The sequence below is a fragment of the Neoarius graeffei genome, chromosome 3, assembly GCF_027579695.1.
Source record: "Neoarius graeffei isolate fNeoGra1 chromosome 3, fNeoGra1.pri, whole genome shotgun sequence".
Classification (NCBI taxonomy): Eukaryota; Metazoa; Chordata; class Actinopteri; order Siluriformes; family Ariidae; genus Neoarius; species Neoarius graeffei.
Genome location: NC_083571.1, coordinates 57717670 through 57736919, shown reverse-complemented (window position 1 = coordinate 57736919; position 19250 = coordinate 57717670). Strand labels below are relative to the sequence as shown.

General features: G+C 43.4%; 1 protein-coding gene across 2 annotated transcripts in view; it reads right to left on the bottom strand.

The window, feature by feature from the left end:
- Positions 1–19250, bottom strand: part of nrxn2b (neurexin 2b) — a 1271620-nt gene that overhangs the window by 552805 nt on the left and 699565 nt on the right. For both annotated transcript variants that reach the window (XM_060917059.1, XM_060917060.1), the window contains one exon: positions 13513–13686. In XM_060917059.1, coding sequence (XP_060773042.1) covers positions 13513–13686 — 174 coding nt within the window. The remainder of the gene's footprint in view (positions 1–13512; positions 13687–19250) is intronic.

Below are 19250 nucleotides of genomic sequence, written 5' to 3'. Positions count from 1 at the left end.
ATAAAACCTGATCTCTGTCCTGCCGTCCTGTGCTCCACCCACACGTAGGGTCGCTTACAGTGGTGCCGAAACCCGGGACAGTGGAGCACCAAACCAGCAGCCCCATGGAATCCTCCCCGTTCGCCGATCTGGTCCACGCCCTCGCCACGGCTCAGCAAAGCCAGCACCAGGCACTCATCACGCTCCGAAAGGAGCAGGAGCAGCGCTTCGAAGCCCTGGTGCTGGCCCAGCAGGAAGATCGCGAGGCGTTCCGGCATCTCCTCGCGTCGGCAGGGTCCACCAGCGCTCCGGCCGCGGGCCCATCTCCCTCATTGTCACCAAGATGGGCCCGCAGGACGACCCCGAGGCGTTCATCACGTTGTTTGAACAGGTCGCCGAAGCCTCAGGGTGGCCGATGGAGCAGCGCGCGGCGCGCCTCCTCCCCCTGCTCACGGGAGAGGCACAGCTGGCCGCGCTACAGCTCCCCGCCGACCGCCGGCTGGCCTACGCGGACCTCCGCCGGGCCGTCCTCCAGCGCGTGGGGCGCACACCGGAGCAACAGCGCCAGCGCTTCCGCGCGCTGCGACTGGAGGAAGTCGGCCGGCCGTTCGCGTTCGGCCAGCAGCTCCGGGACGCCTGCTGGCGGTGGCTGAGGGCCAACGATCGCGACGCCGAGGGAATCGTCGACCAGGTGGTACTGGAACAGTTCATCGCCCGCTTACCAGCCGGAACCGCGGAGTGGGTCCAGTGCCACCGCCCGGCGTCGCTGGATCAGGCAGTCGAGCTGGCGGAGGATCATCTGGCGGCTGTCCCGGCGGCAGGACAGCAGATGGCATCTTCTCTTCTCTCCTCTTCTCTCTCTCTCCCCCCCTCCTCCTGTGTCCTGTCCTCACCCCATTCCCCCTCCGCGGAGGCGGGGGCCGGCACCCCCCCAGCCGGCCCGCCGCACCCGCGGTGCCCTCCCGTTTCTCCCTTCTGTGTCTGTCTCTCCCCCACCTCAGGTGAGTGAGCCCCAGATCACCGGTGCAGAGGGAAAGCCCGGGCCGGTTTGCTGGCAATGCGGGGAGCCGGGCCACCTTCAACAGCAGTGCACGGCAATGGAAGTGGGCGCGGTGGTTCGGATCCCCGACGCGCCAGAGGCCGCCCTCGATCGGGCCGGAGCGTATCGCATACCGGTGAGTATCCAAGGGGCTACATATCAGGCGTTGGTGGATTCTGGTTGTAATCAGACCTCAATTCGCCAAAGCCTGGTTCAAAACGAGGCATTGGGGGGAGCACAAGGGGTGAAGGTGTTATGTGTGCACGGGGATGTTCACAGCTACCCTTTGGTGTCGGTCCACATTATTTTCAGAGGGGAGAAATTTATAGTAAAGGTGGCGGTTAATCCTCGCCTTACCCACTTTCTAATTTTGGGGACTGATTGGCCGGGATTTCGGGGTTTAATGACACGCCTAGTCGAGAGTGGGTCCTGCCATTTGACAGGGGGAGGTCCCGGTGTCGCTTTGGCGGGAGCAGCTGTCACAGAGCCGTCTACGTCATCTCCGCGTCAGAGTGAGGAGCTGCCGGCTCCTCCTCTCTCTATTGGGGAATCCCTCGCGGATTTCCCGTTAGAGCAGTCGCGAGACGAGACTCTGCGGCATGCGTTTGACCAAGTGAGAGTAATCGATGGTCAAACGCTCCAGCCGAACGCCACCCCGTCCTTCCCCTACTTCGCGATTATGAAGGATAGATTATACCGAGTGACGCAGGACACTCAAACTAAAGAGCGTGTCACGCAGCTTTTAATTCCGAAGAGCCGCCAGGAATTGGTATTCCAGGCGGCTCACTTTAATCCCATGGCCGGACACTTGGGGCAGGATAAAACACTAGCCCGAATAATGGCCCATTTCTATTGGCCGGGGATTCGCGGCGATGTCCGTAGGTGGTGTACGGCATGCCGCGAATGCCAGTTAGTAAACCCAGCGGCCATTCCAAAAGCGCCTTTGCGCCCTCTACCGTTAATCGAGACCCCGTTTGAGAGAATTGGGATGGATCTCGTCGGGCCATTAGATCGGTCAGCACGAGGGTACCGCTTTATATTAGTTCTGGTGGACTATGCAACGCGATACCCGGAAGCCGTGCCTCTGCGCAATATCTCAGCACGCAGTATTGCCGAGGCACTGTTCCGCGTCATCTCCCGAGTTGGAATCCCGAAAGAGATTCTGACTGATCAAGGCACTACGTTTATGTCACGAACACTGCGCGAACTGTATGGGTTATTGGGGATTAAGCCGATCCGCACCAGCGTGTATCACCCACAAACGGACGGTTTAGTGGAACGATTCAACCGCACCCTCAAAAATATTATTAAAAAATTCGTAAGTGAGGACGCACGTAATTGGGATAAGTGGCTCGAACCCTTGCTGTTCTCAGTGCGAGAGGTCCCCCAAGCCTCCACGGGGTTCTCCCCGTTTGAATTATTATATGGGCGTAAGCCGCGCGGCATCCTGGACGTGCTGCGGGAAAATTGGGAGGAGGGACCTTCACAAAGTAAGAACGAAATTCAGTACGTTATGGACCTGCGCGCAAAACTCCACACGCTCACCCACCTAACTCAGGAGAATTTGCGGCAGGCCCAGGAACGGCAAGCCCGCCTGTACAACAAGGGTACGCGCCTTAGAGAGTTCACTCCGGGAGATAAGGTACTCGTACTGTTGCCCACGTCGAGCTCCAAATTGATCGCCAAGTGGCAAGGACCCTTTGAGGTCACACGGCGAGTCGGGAACGTCGACTATGAGGTGAGGCGAACGGACAGGGGTGGGGCGCTACAGATTTACCACCTCAACCTGCTTAAACTCTGGAACGAGGAGGTCCCCGTGGCGTTGGTGTCGGTAGTTCCAGAGAAGGCGAAGCTGGGGCCGGAGGTTCAAAAAGGGACATTGGCATCACGTACCTCTCCAGTCCCCTGTGGAGACCACCTCTCCCCGACCCAACTCACGGAGGTCGCCCAGTTGCAGACCGAGTTTTCGGATGTGTTCTCGCCCCTGCCCGGTCGCACGAACCTCATAGAGCACCACATAGAGACGCCCCCGGGGGTGGTAGTGCGTAGCCGCCCTTACAGGCTACCCGAACACAAAAAAAAGGTGGTTCGGGAAGAACTTCAGACCATGCTCGAAATGGGCATCGTCGAGGAGTCCTACAGTGACTGGAGCAGCCCGGTGGTCTTGGTACCCAAGGCCGACAGGTCGGTCCGGTTCTGTGTGGACTATAGGAAAGTCAATGCGGTGTCTAAATTCGACGCGTACCCAATGCCTCGTATTGATGAGTTGCTTGATCGACTCGGCACTGCTCGCTTTTATTCGACACTGGATTTGACGAAGGGATATTGGCAGATCCCCTTGACTCCACTATCCCGAGAAAAAACGGCCTTTTCCACACCGTTTGGTTTACACCAATTCGTCACCCTTCCGTTTGGGCTGTTTGGGGCGCCCGCGACGTTTCAGCGGCTGATGGACAGAGTCCTCCGCCCTCACGCCACGTATGCAGCAGCATATTTAGATGACATAATCATCTATAGCAATGACTGGCAGCGGCACCTCGAACATCTGAGGGCCGTCCTTAGGTCACTGAGGCGAGCGGGGCTCACAGCCAACCCAAAGAAGTGTGCAATTGGGCGGGTGGAAGTACGGTATCTGGGCTTCCACTTGGGCAACGGGCAGGTGCGTCCCCAAATTAATAAGACGGCAGCAATTGCGGCCTGCCCGAGGCCCAAGACCAAAAAGGGGGTGAGACAGTTCCTGGGGCTGGCGGGCTATTATCGCAGGTTTATACCTAATTATTCGGACGTCACCAGCCCGCTGACTGATCTCACTAAAAAGGGGGCATCAGATCCGGTCCAGTGGACGGAGCAGTGCCAGCGGGCTTTCTCAGAGGTAAAGGCTGCACTGTGTGGGGGGCCACTTCTACACTCCCCTGACTTTTCTCTCCCTTTTATGTTGCAGACCGATGCGTCGGACAGAGGGCTGGGGGCGGTTTTGTCCCAGGAGGTGGAGGGGGAGGACTGCCCTGTCCTGTATATCAGCAGGAAGCTGTCGGTGCGTGAGGGGCGCTACGGCACCATAGAGAAAGAGTGTCTGGCCATCAAGTGGGCGGTTCTCGCCCTCCGGTACTACCTGCTGGGGTGGCCTTTCACCCTCTGTTCGGACCACGCGCCCCTCCAGTGGCTCCACTGCATGAAAGATGCCAACGCGTGGATCACCCGTTGGTATCTGGCGCTCCAACCCTTTAATTTCAAGGTGGTCCACAGGCCGGGGGCGCAGATGGTCGTGGCGGACTTCCTCTCCCGTCGGGGGGGAGTCGGCTGCAGGCCGGACGGCCGCCCGGCCTGAGTCGGGCGGTGGGGGTATGTGGCAGCGGGGGCGTGGTCAAGCGCCGGTCTGTGACAGGAGGGCGGAGTCAGGGAAGGTAAGTGGCAGAATCACGTCACCTGAGAGCAATTAACCTGTTTGTGTGTCTTCCCAGTGACTGCGCCCTATATCAGGAGGGAGAGCGAGAGCAGAAGGAGCTCAACCCTGAACCAGACGCCGGTTGTGTGTGTCTGTGAAAATTATTGTTAGACTGAAAAGTGTGGCAATAAAGCCAATTTATAAAACCTGATCTCTGTCCTGCCGTCCTGTGCTCCACCCACACGTAGGGTCGCTTACACTGACATAACATCTATGTCACATGACAGTCATTATGCCAACTTGACAACCAACATAAGCCTGCATAAACATTACAAAGGCTTATTCCAACAGACATGAGCTGTCATAAAGGCTGTTTTTGTCAACTTTTCTCTGAAGCTGACATAACATCTATGTCACATGACATAGTCATTATGCCAACTTGACAACCAACATAAGCCTGCGTAAACATTACAAAGGCTTATTCCAACAGACATGAGCTGTCATAAAGGCTGCTTTTGTTGACTTTTCTCTTTAATTGACATAACATCTATGTCACATGACATAGTCATTATGCCAACTTGACAACTGACATAAGCCTACGTAACATCACAAAGGTTTATTCCAACAGGCATAAGCTTTCTTAAAGTTGACATAGTGTCTATATCACATGAGATATGCGGTTGTATCATGGTACTATCTGAGGCGAACTTCCAAAAGACACTGCATCGTTTCCTGAACTTGCCACTTGATGGAAAAATGGAAACACAACACGTTTACACAGTGAATGTTTTAAAAGTGACAGTAATTACAATGTGCCAACAGAGTTATATTTATTTATTTTTCAGTAAGAATATGCTTGACAATTTAATGGAATCATAATGCTGTAATTAGATTTTTGGCCCCTTAAGTAGTCAAATTAAAATATGGCTTTTGTTGTTTTTTTGTTTTTTTGTTTTTTTGCATCATGGAGGTTTTGCATCAGGAATGAGAGTTATACTACAGGGTAATTAATATTTATATGAATTCCAATAAATGGCAAACTGTTATTGGAAAATAAGGATGGCAAAGGGGGTTACTGGATGGATTCATTTCCAGGAAGTGCCACAAAGTGTTTTATATCTCTTATAACACAGAGATTTACCAACACAAAGAATTTTGGGAACACTTTTTACATAGAATGTATGTATAATGAGCTATGAATACATTCATAACCTGTTATTATAAATTCATGTCATTACAAACACTTTTATTATTACTTATTACTTAAAAGGTATTACAGTAAAGTTTTGTAATATGTTGTAAAGTAGTAGCTAATTACCTCCACTAATTTTGTTGGAAGAGGTTATGTTTTTGCCTCCGTATGTTTGTTTGTTGTTCCCAATGTGACTCAAAAAGCAGTGAACAGATTCTGATGAAATTTGGAGGAAAGGTGGGCCAAGGAACAATTGATTGGGTTTTGACGCAAATCTGGATATGTATGTGGATCCAGGATTTTTTTTTTGTCTCTTCCTAATGTAACTCAAAAAGTAGTGAACGGATTTGGATGAAATTTGGTGTACAGCTTTATTAACACCCTAGGTTGAAGTGATATGATTTTGATGTTGATAATATGTGTCTCAGTGGAGGTATACACTCTACCGTGTGCCCTTCAAGTTGTCGTATGATTTCACGATAATGGTTTTGGTATAATACATATATTTAGTGGGGGACGGCCTCATAATGCAGTAAGCCAAGAACTGAAATTCCTTGCTATTGGCGTTACAATGTGTTATGAACACTACTTATAATGCAGCATGTTAACAATCCAAGATAATGCATGATAAAGACAGCTATGAAGTGCCATGGATTTTCATACACAACTAGAACAGTGTGTATAATGTCTTCTGACTACATTACAACATGATATGAAAAGTATTTCTGGTAAAGTTGTTATAAATAAGACCTTCAAGGAAAAGGTTACCACAATTTATTCAATAAGACATGCCATACTTCTTATCCATTTAAAATTGCATTTACTGTATACCGTAAAAAGCATATACTAAATATTGCATCAGATTTAACCACTTTACAATGCATTCATTCATTTCAATCAAAGCAGGAAATGTTTGTCATTGCCTGAAGCATATTGGTAAAGCGAAGAAGAAACTGACTCGCTTCGTGAAAAAGTAATTTATTTACATCCAAACATTTTATTTTTGCCCCATAATGGGATGGGCACTCAAATGAGAGGTTTAATTTGATTGGTAAACTATTCTACAAGCCTGAAGAGCTCATCAATCATCCACTAATTATCAAAAGGCTCACTGTTACATATTTCTGGAACATCAGAAGGTTGATTTGAGCATAATTACAGCTCTTGATATTCATTCAAATCCATGTGGGGTTTGTGTTTTGGTGACAATTGCTTAATGGCCTGGGAAAATAACATAAATAACTTTACATATGAGTTAGGATTATAGTAGGCATATCAGATGCTTGCTGTGAAAATTGTGCATGCAGACGTTCATCTAAGTTTCAAAATCTGTCATTGCTAAACTCTTGAATATTTTCTATCGTGAAAACTATCATTAAAAAGCTTCTAATCTTTGCTTTCCAGAGAAATTTATCTTTTTAAGATGTGTTCAGGACTTTGGCAGTAACAGCAGGTTGAAGTTGATACACCAGAGTAAAACATCTGCTCATGTGATGTCGGGAAACTGATGGTGCTTTCTGAGTCACGGGAAAGTGGTCAGGTTCTCTCTCTTCTGATCAGTTTCTGACTGGGTTACTCCTGAATATTAAATCAGATTACCCCTATAGGGATGTTCTCTCGCTCTCACGGTTTCTGATGAAGTATTCAGCAAAATTTTCCGTCAGCTAGTTTTGATGTTGTGCTTCACGGGAGACTTTGAAGTGAATTTTCATAGCATTGCCTATTTATGTTTTCCAAATCAAACCAATTGATGTAAGTAAATAACTATTTTCGAATATAACTGTAGTTGTTTTGATGACAAATATTGAGATCTTAGTGGTCGGAATGAGATTTTTAAAAACTGGAAGTCAGAATTGCGAGTGTCAATTTCAGTTCGATTAATTAGATTGTTTATTGGCTGTGGTTCACATAGTTTTTTTCGAGGTTAGGCTTGAAAGCTGTGAATATTAATCGAAATAATCATTTATATTCTTTCATATAAACACTAATAGGCCCTATTTAGAAATACAAAGGCCGACAGAGCACAAAGAGGGGACTAGAAAAAAAAGATTTTATTACTTTTTTTTATTTTGATCAAGAATGGGAGATGTGAATCGCATTCACTGCTAATTTATGCATATTTTATAATGAACATTGATTTCTCCTTCTTTGTGATGTATAAATGACAGTTAAGATCAGCTTTATATTGCACAAATAAAGCCATTTGGTGAAACTTTGAAGTGTGCAGATTTAATGTTTTACCTAAAAGTTTTAGCACAATTAATACAAATTAAATACTAATTTGCATAATAGGTTTTTACTAATTTTTTAAACTTTGTATTCAGTATACAACCATCTATTTGCCTGCCAAAATAAAATTTAAAAAGTTATTAAGAAAAATAATTTGATCTCATTTGTTGATGAGGCCCATTTTGGACCATGTTATTCTAATACAGAATTATTATGGCAGTTTTCTAAAAATCAAGCCGTTTTTTCAATCTTTGATTTGTAATATCTCAAGAACGTATAAATATATTTTAATTGTGTAAAAAGTATGTTGTTGAGCATTCAGTTCTGAATTCAGTGAGACCAGTTTCAAGCAATTTGGATTGAATCTGAATTTTCAACTGATATGCCTAATTAAGTCATTCTGACTGTAAATAAGCCTTTTATTATAATGAACATAAACACTGATAAATGTTTATGAATGGTTATTCCAACAGCTGTCAACCATCAGAAAGATTACTTTATCAATTTTGATGTCTAAGTGAAACTAAAAGTGAAGTTATGGCAATTGGTAAAACTTGTCACTAATTGGCACTACACAACGCCTACATAAGCCTGAAATGACAAGTGACATACGGTAAACCTACATTTATATATGTCAAGCTGACAAAACACCTGAGTCAAATACAGTACTGGATGAGGGTACTTGAAAAAGTTCTCAGCCTCACCTGGAAACAAGGGGCGTAACTCCCATTTTGGGGCATACTGTGGTGCTTGAAAGTTTGTGAACCCTTTAGAATTTTCTATATTTCTGCATAAATATGACCTAAAACATCATCAGATTTTCACACAAGTCCTAAAAGTAGATAAAGAGAACCCAGTTAAACAAATGAGACAAAAATATTATACTTGGTCATTTATTTATTGAGGAAAATGATCCAATATTACATATCTGTGAGTGGCAAAAGTATGTGAACCTTTGCTTTCAGTATCTGGTGTGACCCCCTTGTGCAGCAATAACTGCAACTAAACGTTTCCGGTAACTGTTGATCAGTCCTGCACACCGGTTTGGAGGAATTTTAGCCCATTCCTCCATACAGAACAGCTTCAACTCTGGGATGTTGGTGGGTTTCCTCACATGAACTGATCGCTTCAGGTCCTTCCACAGCATTTCGATTGGATTAAGGTCAGGACTTTGACTTGGCCATTCCAAACCATTAACTTTATTCTTCTTTAACCATTCTTTGGTAGAACGACTTGTGTGCTTAGGGTCGTTGTCTTGCTGCATGACCCACCTTCTCTTGAGATTCAGGCTACATCTACACGACAATGGCAACAAGATGTTATTTAAAAATATATTGCATCCAAATGGGCAACGATCAGTAAAATATCAGGTCCATATGGCAACGTAACGCTTGCTGAAAACGATGCAATACACATGCCACACCTCTAGGGGCGCTGTAAGACGGTCCCTTCGGAGACACCAGAACAATAGAAGAAGTAAGGACGCATGCACATAAACTATTATGCGCGAGACTTCATATTAGCCACAAAGTCAGGAAAATCTGTTCGTAAAATTACATTATAATGACCAAATACAATGAAAAGTATTTTTCCAGTCTCACCTGTGAAAGGTAATCCCATGTGATCTCGTTTGGACGGCAAACCTGTTGGTACAGTTAAACGCAGCTAATCTTTATTCTCCGCTTTGACCTATCCAATATGGCGGCGAGGATGACGTATGATTCTACGCGGAAGGCGGCGTCTTTAATGGTCCGGAATAAATTGAATGCTACACGTTGATGGATTAATGTGTTGTTTCTCACCTGTGAAAGGTAATCCCATATGATCTCGTTTGGACAGTAAACCTGTTGGTACAGTTAAACACAGCACATGAATCTTTATTCTCCGCTTTGACCTATCCAATATGGCGGCGAGGATGACGTATGATTCTACGCGGAAGGCGGCGTCTTTAATGGGCCGGAATAAATTGAATGCTACACGTTGATGGATTAATTTGCTCTTCTACGCCCTTTTTGATGAATGTATTGTAGGACTTAAACCCACATCTGAAGAGGTGAGATCGCTCCTTTTTTTTCCCTATTTTTGCTGGCGGGATTGACTCTGCCCTAAGGGCTATTCTCTCTCTCTCTCACTTTGCACCATTACACAATAAATATTCACAGTGAAAATATTTTGTAAGCGCGTTTCATGAACCAAGTTATAGGATTTGTTGACAACTCGCATCGAGTTCGTTACACTTCTACCCGGCGTGAAGCACTGACAGTCATGTGGTTGTGACGTCATCATAAACAAATCCGTTCTACTCATCCAGACGACTTCACAACGGCAACGTTGCCAGATCTTTCCACTCTGGAACCCGTTCTCAAAAAGATTGCGTTTTGGGCACCCAAAACGCCGGTGCCGTGTGGACGCCAGGCCTAAACGATAAGCAATTGTATCGGAGTCACCTGAATCCATTGCCGTGTGGACAGGGCCTCAGTTCATGGACAGATGTCCTGACATTTTCCTTTAGAATTCGCTGGTATAATTCAGAATTCACTGTTCCATCAATGATGGCAAGCCGTCCTGGCCCAGATGCAGCAAAACAGGCCCAAACCATGATACTATCACCACCATGTTTCACAGATGGGATAAGGTTCTTATGCTGGAATGCAGTATTTTCCTTTGTCCAAACACAACACTTCTTATTTAAACCAAAAAGTTCTATTTTGGTCTCATCCATCCACAAAACATTTTTCCAATAGCTTTCTGGCTTGTCCATGTCATCTTTAGCAAACTGCAGATGAGGAGCATGATGATTTGCAGATGGGATTAAGTGGAATAACTTTTATTTTATCCACATTCACTGGATTTTGAGAAACAGCATTTTTATTTTTGGCAAATACGATAAATAAAATCTTTGTACAAAACGTCCCACAAAATAATTTCCGTGAAGAATGTAAACAAACCGGCAAAATGACAGCAATTTGTGAAAAATGCTATAATAATTCTTGAAAAATTAAAAAAGGATATATTCTTACCATCAAATACTTTTATTACATATTTTGTTGCTTTTTTGTATTTTTGGGGGGTTTGTTTCTGAGTAGAGTTTTATTTCATCCTCGGTTGGTTCAGCAACATGCTCCACCATTTTCTTCTTCTTCTTCTTAAGGTTTTTTTGGTGGTTGGCAAACCAACTTAAATGTGCATTACTGCCACTGACTGGGCTGGAGCATGGAACAGGAGATATTGGGGGGGGGAAATAAAATATATATATATATATATATATATATATATATATATATATATATATATATATATATATATATTCTTTTAGCTATTTCTGTTTCTTTGATATATCTGACACTGCGCTCTGGCATTTTGTTTCTTCTCTACTTACGGTATATGAGCTGATAGCCTAGTAGTAGAGTAACCAATCAGAGCAAGCGATTGCTCATATCCAGTGAATGTGGATAGAATAATTATTGATCTACTTTTTCATGAAAACCATATGCCACTGTGAAAACACCATAATGACAGCTATGTATATATTTTTTCTGACCCTAAAACAGTGTGAGTGTAAGAGTGAGATTTATATTTGACGTATCACATAATCATTACATAAGCTACAAAGTCAGTTATGACATTGTAATGTAGTTTTAATGCATCATAAAATGTATTTTAAAAATAACAGAACCTTATACTGTATCAATAAAACAAAATTCAGATATTTGATTAATTTGTCACCAGACATGACATCTTTATGTGATCTTTATAAGATTAGCCTTTTTAAAATATTTATGTAGATTTATGTCAGCTGTCAGAAAGGACTTATGTTGGCTTTATGAGCCTCGGTGTTATCTCAAGATGCAGCACAAGACAGGGAAAGGCAGTATCCTAGCTGTATCTTATCTGACATATTCTGTAACACCTCTAGCTGCACTCGAAGACAGAGAACATCTGTTGCACCCTGATTTTTTTCTCTCTTCACCCCCACCCCCCACCCCACCCCACCACCACTGATTTTCATTGAGACAAAACACTCCAGGATTTATCTTGTGAATGTATAACAATTATGCTCTGCAGATTGTAGATTTAAACACTATTTAATGTCTCGGCAAATAAGTCCATCAGTGGAATTGTAAGACGTGTAAAACTTTTAGACAAGAGCCCAATAACTGTCAAAACAAATAAGCAGTATGAAAGAAAAAAAAATCCAATAACATTTTCCATTTTAAACGGCTGCATGAGTGAAGCTTAAGCATTCAATCTGCTTTTAATACTCTCCAAAACAGAAATTACACGCTTTCATTTGGGAAGATGTGTAAGGTAATCAGGTTGTTTTGATAGAGGTAGACAGAGGTAACGCCGAAACTCGATCTATGGCTCCGTGGGGAAATCATAGTACAGCACAGCAGACTACAGATTTTGTGCTCCTCCAAAAAAAAAATCCAGCCAAGGGTGAGCTTACAGTTACAAATAAAGTCTGGTACAAAGCTGATATGTTTGTCAAGAATATTGCTGGCTTGGTCCATTATCAAATGCCACGGGATTGGAGGGGGCTGATGACTTTTAGCTGAGGTAAGGGCATTCTAGATGAGCTGTTACCATTACCGTTATAAAATAATGGCTCCCTTTTTAGGGTATTTGTGTGTCTCTAAAGCTTTTTTTTTTTTTAAAGTGTATGAAGGCCGTTTTTTTTTTTTTTTGTAGTTTGGTGCTTTTTGCTGACACAAGGGTTTTTAAGGACAAAAAAAAATCATATCATGTAACTAGTTCTGTACCTGCATAAAGTTTTACTTTGTTGCATTTGCTGGAAAATCAATTCAGAAGGTCAGCAAAAGTTGAGCAAAATTAGGACAGAGTGCATTCTGATGCCCCGTTAGGCTAAGCCTATCTTCTTCTTTTCTTCTTCTTCTTTTGGCTGCTCCTGATTAGGGGTCACCACAGCGGATCTTTCATCTCCATTGCTCCCTGTCTTCCGCATCCTTCTCTACCACACCTGCCACTTTCATGTCCTCTCTCACCACATCCATGCATCTCCTCTTTGGCCTTCCTCGTTTTCGTGTGCCTGGCAGCTCCACCCTCAACATTCTCCTTCCAACATGCTCTGCATCTCTTCTCAGGATGTGCCCATACCATCTCAGTCTCATCTCTCTTAGCTTAATTCCCAAGCTCTCCACATGTGCTGTCCCCCTGATGTGCTCGTTCCTTATCCTGTCCAACCTTGTCACTCCCATCGCAAACCTTAACATCCTCAACTCTGCCACCTCCAACTTTGCCTCCTGTCTCTTCGTTAAGTGGCTGGATTAGGCTAAGCCTATCTACTATACAGTATTTTGATGTCCATAATAGAAAAAAAAAAACGTGCAACCCTAGGCCCCTAAACAAGCAGATTGATGTATTCAGGCTATCAATTTTTTTTTATTCACAGTTGCTCGAAGGAAAAACAGGTTCAGGACGCTGTTGATTAAGGATGTAATGCAACCTTATCCGAGTTTTAAGTCTTGTTTCAAGCTCATCAGACTTATTAATTGGACTTCCAAGCACACACAACATTAGACTGGGATTTGACCTGACTGGAAGGCTAGAAGTAATGAGCTGATCATTTGTCCAAACCCGATGTTACATACAAACATCTCCTTGTTGAATAAGAACAACCCTGTCCGCATGTGAATCAAAGAGAGAGAGACTGAAGAGGTCACTGACCGTCGCATCCTCGTTCCACCTGGCCCACCCTGTGGAGGGCATCTGCAATCAGGTCTGGCAGCCTCCCATTCAGGTCCACGGACGCCAGGCAGCCCTGGTAACCGTCCCGGGACGCAATCAGCTTGGGCAGACTGTTATACATCGTCTTCCCCACACCACCTATGTACAGCTCTCCTAAAGGAAGCGATAGAGAGAAATGGAATAATTATTGACATAGTAAAGTAAAAAGAAAAACTTAAAGATGCATCACTGGAGAGTGCAAGATAATTAAAGTCATCACACAGGGCAAAGAATGTATTAATCAAATCAAGGAGAAAAAAAAATGTACAGGAGTGTTCATTGAGTGACATGGCACATACTTAAGCCCTTTACAGCAACCAACATAAAATTGTGTCACTTTCCAAACAAACTTTTGTGAGAATTGATTGTTAAAAAGCATGTCGAGTATAAGAGTCACACAAAGGTCGTATATAAAGGTGTCATAACATTGTTTATTATATAGATACAAGTGTTTTACTGGGAAATACGCCATTTGTATTTTTCATAGGAACTACATCCGGGACATTGAGGAACATATTTTTCAATATCCTCACTTGTGAGGAAATCAATGAATTGTTTTGGTAAATTTGGGTACTTTTTGTTTGTGAATGTGTCTATATAATAAAAAGAAAATTGCATGTTGGCTTGAAGATATGAAGTTTATCTTCTCATGTTGAAAAACCTGTATTTTTCATATGAATTACATCACGGATCTGAGTGACATAATTAAATAATATTGGGGGCGTCGTGGCTCAGGTGGATAAGGCGCCATACCATAAATCCGGGGACCCGGGTTCGATTCCGACCCGAGGTCATTTCCCGATCCCTCCCCGTCTCTCTCTCCCGCTCATTTCCTGTCTCTACACTGTCCTATCCAATAAAGGTGAAAAAAGCCCCCCAAAAAACTTTTAAAAAAAAATTTAAATAATATTGTCTGGTGTTGAGTGGTCTCATCTCATCTCATTATCTCTAGCCGCTTTATCCTTCTACAGGGTCACAGGCAAGCTGGAGCCTATCCCAGCTGACTATGGGCGAAAGGCGGGGTACACCCTGGACAAGTCACCAGGTCATCACAGGGCTGACACATAGACACAGACAACCATTCACACTCACATTCACACCTACGCTCAATTTAGAGTCACCAGTTAACCTAACCTGCATGTCTTTGGACTGTGGGGGAAACCGGAGCACCCGGAGGAAACCCACGCGGACACGGGGAGAACATGCAAACTCCACACAGAAAGGCCCTCGCCGGCCCCGGGGCTCGAACCCAGGACCTTCTTGCTGTGAGGCGACAGCGCTAACCACTACACCACCGTGCCGCCCGTGTTGAGTGGTCTATCAGATATATTCCATTCAGCTAGCATGATATTGAACGAGTCGAAGAGAAGTCGCTGAATGGAATATATCTGATATCTCATGGGGAAAAAAAAGCCAGCCAATATTATTATAATACATAGGCATTCCTTTTGGGTGTTCAATGCGTCTTTCTCTTTCAAAATTCTCTCAACGTCTTCCAAATTTAATGAAGCAAACCTGGTGGCCATGTTTGTTTACAAATTGTCACAGTCGATTGCTTCATTTTAAGTCTCTGATGTGTGATGTCATGTTGTCTTGACAACCATGCAATATCGTAAATCATATTCAACACTCATTCTCCATTACGTCAGAGTGACGTAATACATGTAGGATAAGTGATATGCTAACAATATTGCATGCTATCAAACTAAATGAATGAAACCTGCTAGAAGGGAATAGAACACGTTTTTATTCCATTGAAAGAAGTGTCTTGTATGGAGAATAATTCCCAATATTTCACTCCAATGATGTCACTCCCAGTATTTTCCCATTGACTAGACACGCATTGCCAAAATGGTGAATCGGTTCAAAATTAAAATTCTTTTGATTAACGTGCTTATTTTTTGTGGATGTGTCCATATAATATAAAGGACATTACACAGTGGTGCAAAGATATGGAGTTTACCTTCTAGTGTTGAAAAATATATACATTCACCACTTGAAGATAAACTTCATATCTTTGCACAACCATGTAATTTCATATTATATAAAAAAAAAAAATTATTCCCCAAAGGTGAAGTGAATATTGATGAATAATAACTGACACGAAGTTGAGGTTATTATTCACCAATATTCACTGAGCCTGAGGTCGATAATTGTTTTAATATAAATACATAGGATTATTGATTATTGAAAAATAAATCAAATTAAGAAAATTATTTCAAACTTCAAAAGTGGCATGCAAATGTAATAAAGATATAGTGCAGATTTGTGTCACTTATCTATGCCAACTCACATAAAATACTTTGTTTTGAAATGGATAAAATAAATCACAATTCCACCTTCCCTTTGAATAGTCTTAGACCAAATTTTGTCGCATCTTTAGTGCTTTTAGGAACAGCATTTTCTTTCATAATTTGTTATTCTTCTTCACTTACGGTGACAAAGCAATTGGACGCCATTTTGCTGAGTTGCTCAAGGTGATTATCATGAAATTTCTTGACCAATCAGTGTGCGCAATTTCTGTAATCACTTGGCACATTAGGCAGCACCAATCTCCGTTTCTGTAGCCCTCTGCCTCTCGCCTATACACACACACACATATATTATATATATATGCAAATTATGAGAGGAGAGGGACCATCCGGCTTGTTATCAGTGCACAGTTCAAAAGCCAGCATCTGTGATGGTACGAGAGAGCATTAGTGCACATGACATGGGTAGCTTGTACATCTGGGAAGGCATCATTAACGCTGAATGATATATACACGTTTCAGAGCAATGTGCTGCCATCCAGACCAAATCTTTTCCAGGAAAGGCCTTCCTTCTTTCAGCAAGACAACGCCAAACCGCTTTCTGCACATATTAAAACTGCATGGCTCTGTAGTAAGAGAGTCTGGGTGCTAAACTGGCCTGCCTGCAGTCCAGACCTGTCTTCCCTTTAAAATATTTGGCATGTTATGAAGCACAAAATACAACAAAGGAGATCCTGACTGTTGAGCAACTGAAATTGTATATCTGGCAAGAATGGGACAACATTTCTCTTTCAAAATGACAATAATTGGTCTTCTGAGTTCCCAACCGTTTAAAAGTAGAGGTGATGCAACACAGTGGTAAACATGCACCCGTCCCAACTTTTTTTAAATGTTTTGCTGATATCAAATTCAAAATGAGCATATATTTTTCAAAAAACAATAACATTTCTCAGTTTCAACATTTTATGCGTTGTCTTTGTACTGTTTTCAGTGAAATATCGGGTTTCCATGATCTGCAATGATCGCATTCTCTTTTTATACAGTGTCCCAACTTTTTTGGAATTGGAGAGAGAGAATGATGATGGAGTCTTGTAGCATGATGTAATGGCACCACCAACATGGCACCTTGGACACTCCATGGCACCCAGTCAACTAGAAGAGTCTAGCATGTTAGAATTTTTTTTGTTATTTTCTTGCCTACTTTGACATTTCCTACATGTTCCTTGATAGCCATGATTGACGATTTCTTGACCCTTCTCCCTGATGGCATGCAAAGTTGTCAGTGATGATTGGTCAGGGTCAAACTTGCAGTGATGCCAGTTTCCCAACCAAGACACGGCAAGAATTTATGGCACTATGATTGCTTAATCTGACATGGTGAAAGACATTGTGAAAGACAAAAATATTGTGTAGTCTAATCCAGGATGCATAAAATGAAAGCTTCATCATTTAAGAGTTGATGCTTATTAGCAGTGTCACGGTGCATTTGTTCATTGTGATGAAAGTGACTATTATTAACAAAATGGGTGGCACGGTGGTGTAGTGGTTAGCACTGTTGCCTCACAGCAAGAAGGTTCTGGGTTCGAGCCCAGCAGCCGACAGGGGCCTTTCTGTATGGAGTTTGCATGTTCTTCCCATGTCTTGTGTGGGTTTCCTCTGGGTGCTCCAGTTTCCCCCTAAGTCCAAAGACATGTGGTTAGGTTAACATGGGGCAGGTTTGGGCTGAAGTGCCCTTGAGCAAGGCATCAAACCCCAACTGCTCCCCGGGCGCTGTAGCATACCGTAGATGCCCACTGCTCTGGGCATGTGTGTGTGCTCATTGCTCACTTGTATGTGTTCACTGCTTCAGATGGGTTAAATGCACAAAAGAAATTTCACTGTGTTTGCATGGACACGTGACAAATAAAGCCTTCTTCCTCTTCTTCTTCTTCTTCTTCTTCTTCTAAAACACAAACACTAAGGCCAAAATTAATAGTTTGAATTATTGTTATTATTATTATTGATTGTTTTTACTGTCACACTGCAACTCTCTCCTCTATCTCAGGCTCAAATAACTGAAGTCTATTAGCATGTGGATTAAAAGGGCCTGTTCATCTCGTCTCTCACCCTCTCCAATTTGTGTGATTGCTGAGCTCTCGGACTCTCACTTCCACTCAAAGCGCAGTGCACTGGTCTGGCCACTCAAGCTAACAGCCTCTAATTGATTCACAAGCAAGTGGCATCAGTTTTCCATCACAGAACTCTATACTTTGTCGCAACAAAAATAAATTACAAACTTGCTGCTGATAAAAGTGACTTTCCAACATGTCTCTACTTTTCCAACTAGTCCCAAGACAACTAGCTGTTTCAGCACCATTCATATAACATTCAGTGATTGATGAAACATACAACACATCCTACATCGGGAATGTCATAAACACTTCCTGAGCACAATTTACTACCGATACACTATGTTGTTCATGCTATAACACAGGCATAACTGAATTCTAATGCCATATATGCCATAGTTATAATGCATTATGAACAGATATCATCACATGCTACGAAGCCTGTTACTATGAATGCACTGATGCATGCATGTAGAAGAAGAAGCAGCCTTTATTTGTCACATGCACATTCAAGCACAATGAAATTCATCCTCTGCATTTAACCCATCTGAAGCAGTGAACACACACATGCACACACACAAGTGAGCAATGAGCACACACACATACTCAGAGCAGTGGGCAACTATGCTACAGCGCCTAGGGAGCAATTGGGGGTTAGGTGCCTTGCTCATGGGGACTTCAGCCCAAAGCCATGCCATTTTAACCTAATCTGCATGTCTTTGGACTGTGGGGGAAACCGGAGCACCCAGAGGAAACCTACACAAGACACGGGGAGAACATGCAAACTCCACACAGAAAGGACCCCATCAGCCACTGGGCTTGAACCCAGAACCTTCTTGCTGTGTGGTGACAGTGCTAACCACTACACCACCATGCCGCCCACGATGGTAACTGTAACTAATTATTAGCAGTGACAGATTTCTGCTACGCATTATAACATATTATTATACTGTACATATGGGCCACATTTTCCATGGAATAAAAACGTGTATTCTATTTCCTTCTCGTGGGTTTGCTGATGGTATGCAATATTGTTATCATATTGCTTATCCTCAATGTATTATGCCACTCTCCCCAATGGAGAACGAGCGTGCAATATTGTTACAATATTGCACGTTGTCAAGACAACACAATATCACACTTCGGAGCTCATGCGAAGATCCAGTGACAAAACTTTGCTGCTGTGCATGTGCACAATCATTTCTTTGTCAGCTGGGAGAGAGAGAAGACCGGGTTAATCCAGTGGTCGGTTTAAGCATGAAACAAATAAACTGAAAACCTGAAACTGAAGATGCGCTGAACACCCGAAAGGCTACCA